Raw genomic sequence first — 7,718 nt, 5'->3', positions numbered from 1 at the left:
GAGAGAGAGAGAGACATACAAGCTCCACATATTCCATCAGACCCTGTTGAGGATTTCTTCCAGCTATGAGTTCAAACAGCAAAACTCCAAAGCTGTAAACATCACTTTTCTTGGTAAAATTTCTTGTGGAGATATACTCAGGATCTAGATAGCCAAAAGTTCCCCTTATATTGGCTGCATGTTTGTCCACCATCTCTTCTCTTGAAAGTCCAAAATCAGCTACCTGATGGATCCAGCGAGACCCATCATTCATATATTAAACAAATATGTAATCCAAAATGCAAGTATTTCCTCCACATTTGGAAATAGAGTAAATTAACTACTCTCCTTCACACAGTGAAATTGTTGTAGAAAGTTCTCATGGAACCGATAATGAAAAAATTAGCAAAAGTGACATACCCTGGCTCTCATGGATTCATCCAACAGGATATTGTTGGATTTGATATCCCGATGTATTACAGGAGGAACTGCCTGAAGTGAGTTACAGATCAATAAATAAACACCTTGATCATAAAGGACATGCATGTACTGGACCAAACAAAGTTCTGTGGAGTCTAGTACTATTTACTTACTCCATCATGAAGATACTCCAAGCCCCTTGCAACATCTAAAGCTATATGAACACGCAAATCCCAGCTCAATGGCTCATTCTTTTCATCTGCAAGAAGACAGCATGTTATGTTCAACTATATATATTCTATATGCGCTCGTCGAATCAACATTTTAATGAATTCTAATCTTATATTTCTATTTCTATATTAGCTTAATGCACCAAAGCAAGGTTAGTCATCTTAATTCAGATGACAAGAATACCCGCAAAGTCGACAGTTCACAGCATTCATTATTATGAACGGAATTGGAGAAAAGATATGTAAAGTACAACTACAATTAAAACAAATACAACCTAACAAACAAACACAACTCAAGTATTAAGTCTAAAATATTCCATTAACGTAAACAGTGTGAATTTCGTAGCTAACTTACTATATAAATGAGAGGCCAAACTCCCTTTACTCATGTAGACATAAATAAGCATATGTTGGCCTTTTTCTGCACAGTATCCAATTAAGTTCACGAGGTTCCTGTGATGCAATCTTCCCAGTAACTTAACCTGAAGGGAGAAGAAATGAAGGCCAGTTACTGATCTTAAAAAAGAACGTTTGAAACACTCATTATACTAAAAAGGAGGTATATAACACAACACTAATGAGTAATAAGACATCTCGATGATGTCAATTGAGAAAGGAAATGAAAATAATTCAAAATGAAAGAAGTAAATGATCAAGTGTTTTTAGATTTCATAACTTCTGGAAAAGTTTAGCCTATTCATAGTTGCTAACTAGTATTCTTCCCGAAAACATCTCCAAGTGGATTAACTCATTATAAAGTTGACAGAGTTCTTATAGATTTATTGCTAACTGCCAACTCTTGCAGGGATCCTAAACACAAACATATTTGACCAATTAACAATCACTACCTCTGTCTGAAATTCTTTCTCCCCTTGCTTAGAATCCATTGCAAGCACCTTAACAGCAACAGTCTCACCCGTTAACATCTGAGCTTTGTACACAGGACCAAATGCACCTTGCCCTATCAATGTTGTAAAATTATAGGTTGCTTTCTGCAGATCCCTGTATGGAACACATCACAAAACAAAATTAACAAACCGATTGGAGAAGGAGTGAGCTCCAAAATTCAGTACGCAAAAATTTGTATAAAAATGAAAAGCCATTGTAAATTTCATCTTCAAATAAACAAGTAGAGTAATAAGCAGTCAAGTGTTGGGAAGAAAGTAATTGTGCATTTCATAATGATGATACATGTATGCATTAGGTATCTTCTGACATAATAGCTGAAGCAAAATAAGTAATTTCTTAGCATCTCAAGTTACTTCTTCGTGTCTTATGTCATCCAATAAATCGTGTATCAGATGATGCATTCTATGAAATTCAAGACTGTTATATCAATAGTTATTGGAGGTTAAATTCTAACAGACATTCAAGCTATCCACCCTATTCTCAATACATTGATCGACTAACGTTCGTATGTTGACTACATGTATTCCAATTAGTTTACTGATCAGAAGTATGCATGCATGCTTAGAATTAAGCGATTGTCAGCATCGGTGCCAGATATTTCCATAAACACGTCTCATAAGTTTGTGTGCGAGACAAGAAAGGTACATGTATCTAAAGCTGCCTCATTCTATGAAAACTAGCATATATGTGAAGAAAAAGTTCTGAATTAATCATACTAAACATTCTGATCATATGTAAAGACAACGAATATAATAAAAAGACACATCATCCAAATAAGGAAGAGAGAAGAACAAGATTTTTCTAGAAACATTACTTGTAAGAATACTCGGGTATTCCAGACATTGCGACTACATTACTCTTCTTAAATCCTTCAACAAGCCAGAAGGAACCACCAGTCCGTCCAGATTTGACAGGTGAGTCTGGACCAAGTGTCGAGTCTGACAACATTGTACAACAGTCAGCGCCATTAGCACGAATAGGAAGAGTTGCTGCCCTCCGAGAACTGCTGTTCCCTATTTGCATACGCTTCCTATGGTACCTAATGCAGAAGAACCCAGAAATTGCCAAAAGCACTCCAATCACTACCCCTATAGACACCCCAATGATCAGCCCAACTGGCTCGCCTTTCATCTTCTCAATTACAATTCAGTATTCCCTATTCCATTATCCAAGCCATTGGCAAACCTGTAAATAACCCATCAATTAGAAGATGACTCAGTCAAGAACAATCAAACTCAAGAACTCAAGTCAACAATGAACAATCTGTTGATTTATCGCCATACAAATAAGTCAAACTTAAAAATGACAAACTCCAATGCAGCATCCAAGGACAAATTACAACAGAAACATCCATTTCAACATTTTTGAACACCAAACACCCCAACATCCCCATTAATCCACATCCAAGCTCTAGAACAGTTGAACTCTAAACATTAAAAGGTCCATATATAACAGTAAAAAGGAGAAATGAACAGTTATTATCAACTTTTTTCTGCTTTTAACCAAATAAAAGCTTAGTTAATACAGTAAAAAGCAATACCCAGCAACACTAAATCACATGCTGCAGAATTCCATGGTTGATCGAACCTAGTGAAAGAAAACTACTCGATCTGGTTCCCATTTACCAAAATCAACATAACCTTAGATCCCCATATCATCCCCAACAATCCAATAACTCTCTCTTTGGTCTCTAACAAAAACAAAAGCATCCCACAAATCAAAAAACAAAGAAAACCCAATGCAAAAAATATGCAAACCTACTCAAACACAGTCTTACTTTTCTCTCATTTCTCCAACCTAACCCAAAACCCAGAATCAAGAACTGGGTCATGACCCAGAACCAAAAAAACAAAACATAACAAACCAAAACCCAGATGAGCAAATCACACCAAAAACAATCTTAACAAAAAGGCAGAGCTTCACTGACACACTAAACTCTACAAACCTGTATATGCTAAGAGGGTCATCAACACATTTGGTTCGAGTAAGGAAGACAAGAGTGAAAGAGTTTGGAGAAAGTAAAGTGTGGATGAATTGATTCCAAGAGAAAAGGAAAGAGGGGGAATAAGATGATCTGTGAAGTTTTACTTTAAGGAAACAGAGGAAATGACAAGTTGGTGTGTTGGGAAAATAAGGAAGCAATATGTATGCAAAAAACAGAGTAAAGAAGGGGGTGATGGTATGTCATGTATTTTTTTGGGGTTTTTAAATTGCGTGAGTCGCCGCTGCTCGTATAAATGAAAAATTCAGACGCGACTCCCTATATGGGAATTTGCTTTCTGGGATTGGACCAATATGCCCAAAATTGTTGGATGTTTGGAGTTTTGGGTAAAATTAATAATACTCGTTTAGTGAATAAGGCAGGTGTTCTGTCATATTAATCGTGTGCTTAGCCTGTCACAGAGGATTAGTGATGTTTAGCCGGTGAGTAAATAGGAAAATTATGTTTAAAATCACTTTTGGACGTAAATATAACGATTGAAAACAAGACAACTCAACTTTAAAATAATGTGTTTGACCGTTTCATATATGTGTTTAGAGCAACTCAGCATGATTTTTTTGGTAAGTTAGCTAACTAGGTGAAAATGCTCATAGAGTCGTAGACTTTTAACTTGTTATGACATATAGATTTTAACTTGTTATGACATATACTTACCACTCTTATTCATCTATTTTTTTTACTTAATCGAGAATATTGGTATTTCATAATATGAAGTATGATAAGGTTTTTAATATCTATGTAATATTTTGTTTGATTATAAATTACATTTTATCGATCCGACAAATATTGAACTGTCTTCTAGCATGAAGTTCCATACAGAGTCTTCTCTCGCTATGATGTACAAGTTGTTAAACTCAGTCCCTTATTGAAGAAATTGCTATTATTACTGGCAAAGACGTGAATATTATTAGATTGATTTATATAATCATTAGCTGATTTGGCCTTGTAAATGCTAGATCCACCTTCAAGGAATCAATGGGAGATGATATGATTATCAAATTCTCAAATTCTACGAGGACATTGTTGAATTGAGTACATATATTAAAAGGAATATCGGGGTAGGATGAATTTTGAATACTTGGTTGGTGCACTTGTTCATGGACTATTTATTTCATGGTGACAATTGGGGGTGCACCACTTTAATATCACAAACAAAATTTATACTGCAGTTTCAATATAAATCTTCAATGTCATAGAGTACGTGGTCCAAGAGAAGCACATAAATTTGCTCATATGATCCTTGACCTTGTCACATTGAGTAAGCAATAGGACTAGCTAGAGGTTTGTACATAGGTCTGCATTTGGTTGCCTAATAAGGGGCTACGTACTGGGATTGGGGACTGAGATCAGCTTTAGAGAAGTATGTAATTAGGTAAGGCTGACCTTTACAGAAGTATGTATTTCCTATTGGAGTTGGAGATTGAGTTGCTTAAATCAGACTGGGGTATGAAACTATGAATCAGTTCAAGTCATCAACCACATTATGTCATTGTTTAGGAAATGGGTGTATGTACTTTGGAGATTGAGTTTCTTAATAGTTAATTTAGATTTAATTGGTATGGATCAGTTCAAGTCCTTCTCAACCATTATCATTATTTAGAAAATTGGTATATATAATCAAACTTCAACTTCATTGAATATCACTTTGCAAGTAAATAATGTGGACCAGATGATAATTTAAGAAAATGTAGCTATTTATAACATATTGAAGAGAAACTCGATCATAGATGAAGTTTCTTGTGCATCTTCTCGAAAACTCATGTGTACATACTTGTCATTGTTTGGTAATTAAACAAATCATTTCACCATAACAAAAAAAAAGCCAGAAATTCTATGAAGTGTTTGATTGGTAGGATGAAAATACTTAAGATCACTTGTCGTACGTGAAATGATTTAACTATGCACTGTAGCACGGTGTCTGTACCAATTTGACAGCTTCGTAAATCAAACGCTGGTTGGGGAATCTTACCTAAACGCTCAATCACTTAGCCACTTACAGTGGTTAGACTTTCAAGTGATTAAGTAAAGTCTGTAAATTGAGTTCTTAATTAGCTAGGGAGTTTACTTTCCCAGCAAATGGTATGATCGATCAGTGCAGCCATAGGTGGAAGATGGGGGGTTTGCCATATCCTGACCAATATCTTGGTTGTCTTATGATAACCTGCAAAGCCAGATATTTCAACTTTAAATTAAACTTATTGAATAATTTTTTAGTTTTTTTGTCTACATTGTATTTCGATTAGCTCTACAGTTCAAATCCTCTTTCTTTTTATTTTTTTCCGTAGATACAGCTATATATATATAGCTTAGATCAAATTGGTTTTGTTTTACAAGAATGTCGATCGATCTGTATGATCGACGACTCTTATATCCTCTTTTTGGTTTTGTTTTACAGGAATGAAGTTTTCTCAGCTCATTTGATAGAAAATATATAGATAAAAAATGCATATATGTTAAGGTCTAGAGTTAATTTGGATCATTGCTGCTGCCAAGCAATTTATCATATACTATTGAAGAAAACTCGGTAGGGAACTTATATATACTCAGTTGTACGTACTGCTATTTAACTTCGTGTATTGAAGTGGTTGTTGATGTTTAGGAGTTGATGGGTATGAAAAATTGATACTGGTAGCGATCGAGCAACTGTCAACTAAATCCACCTAATTTGCAACAAGGAAAATTATAAATGGCGAATAGACAAAGCAAGAAAATTTAAGGTATATATAGGTATGAAGCATGAACAAGTGAAACCCCACAAGTGACCTCCTCTGAAAATGACTGGATAATTAGTGTTTAGATTTAGGTTCAAGTCACCCCTTATAAATATCTAGAGTGATAATATTGTTCTAATTAGACTGATTCAATTAGTCTTCAAGATCAACTTCATGCACATCTATCTGTACCCAGATACGTAAAACAATAGCATATATAAATGAAACAGCCTTGTCTAATTATATATTAATTTGACCTTCTGATAGAACAAATAAACAACAGCTTTTACTGCATATTAATTTCCAACTAGTTTTTCATAAGATTATATTATAGCGTACACTGATGTTACCCTGGATGCTTGTTTGTATTCGATTAACATATTATTCGATTTCTTCAACTCATGTGTCATGACTTTTATGTTAGATTAATAATCTATATCATTATCAGAAGTAGGGTTTCGGAGGAACAGCTAGCTTTTGTATCTTTAGATATTAATGAAGATAGAATCATGAAAACTGCTTGTATAGAAGAAATTAAGCTGGCTTAATTTGCAAATAGAGCAACCATATGTGGAGAATTACACTGATCTTAGTGATCTAGCATTAGAAATGTAACACAAACATGATCTAATTAATTAAGATTCTGTAATGTTTTTAATAACCGGAGTGATATGCATGAATAACTATATAAAATTTATAAGTAACGTAGTACGTGTTAAATATAAACACAATACAAACCATAATAAGAGAAATTTAGTGAAGAATTCGATTGTAATTAATCGATCATCGATGTAAGCATGCAGCTAGCTAGCAATACTCGTAGTTTCTCTACAATCTGAAATGTGGATTATATATAACACCACTAGGCCATGCTAGCTCGAATCAACATATGAATCTATATGTACGTACTGCGTCTGGAAGTGGAGGTCACGACGAAGTGCTTAAATACTAAGAAATTGAAATCAATATAAACAACAAATAATGAAACAAAAACAACTTGTAGAAGAACACGTAGAATTGTCTGGGAGTTTCACTATCTGTGAAGTCTAGGGTTCGTTTTGTAAATTGATATATGAAAGTGAGTGATATACAATTGCAGAATGTTCCTGATTTTCCTGACGATGCAATCGAAGAATGCTTCAAAAGTCAGACGCACAATGCTCGAAATTAGCATTTTTAGGATTTTAAAGAAAGAAAAAGCTGATAAAGAGAAGAACCAAAGGGACCGAAGACTGTCCTGTAATGATAGTGTGTTGGTTTGAAATGAGCAGATCTTGGATTGCCATAATCGCTTTAATTATGATAATAAAGCTTAGTTTAGAGGGAAATTATATCATTAATTATTGGCGAATCGGTCAAGTGAGTGGTTCAAACAAAAGCTGAGAAAGTGAACTACTAATGTGAGTGTTTCCCAGGGGCGGAGCCAGCCCAGGCTTGACTGGGCTGGAGCCCAAAAAAAAAAAACCA

General features: G+C 34.7%; 1 protein-coding gene across 1 annotated transcript in view; it reads right to left on the bottom strand.

The window, feature by feature from the left end:
* LOC101291802 (probable leucine-rich repeat receptor-like serine/threonine-protein kinase At5g15730-like) overlaps positions 1–3,773 on the bottom strand; it is a 4,601-nt gene extending 828 nt beyond the window's left edge. Inside the window, exons 1-7 of the mRNA XM_004294278.1 lie at positions 3,484–3,773; positions 2,353–2,723; positions 1,478–1,631; positions 985–1,111; positions 573–658; positions 400–471; positions 20–223 (exon numbers count right to left, since the gene is read on the bottom strand). Of these exons, the coding sequence (XP_004294326.1) occupies positions 20–223; positions 400–471; positions 573–658; positions 985–1,111; positions 1,478–1,631; positions 2,353–2,669 (960 nt within the window). The 5' untranslated portion in view covers positions 2,670–2,723; positions 3,484–3,773. The remainder of the gene's footprint in view (positions 1–19; positions 224–399; positions 472–572; positions 659–984; positions 1,112–1,477; positions 1,632–2,352; positions 2,724–3,483) is intronic.
* Positions 3,774–7,718: the final 3,945 nt, after the last annotated feature.

The sequence above is a fragment of the Fragaria vesca genome, linkage group LG3, assembly GCF_000184155.1.
Source record: "Fragaria vesca subsp. vesca linkage group LG3, FraVesHawaii_1.0, whole genome shotgun sequence".
NCBI classification, from domain to species: domain Eukaryota; kingdom Viridiplantae; phylum Streptophyta; class Magnoliopsida; order Rosales; family Rosaceae; genus Fragaria; species Fragaria vesca.
Note: the sequence above shows the minus strand (reverse complement) of the source record. Positions and strands in the feature narration are given on the sequence as shown.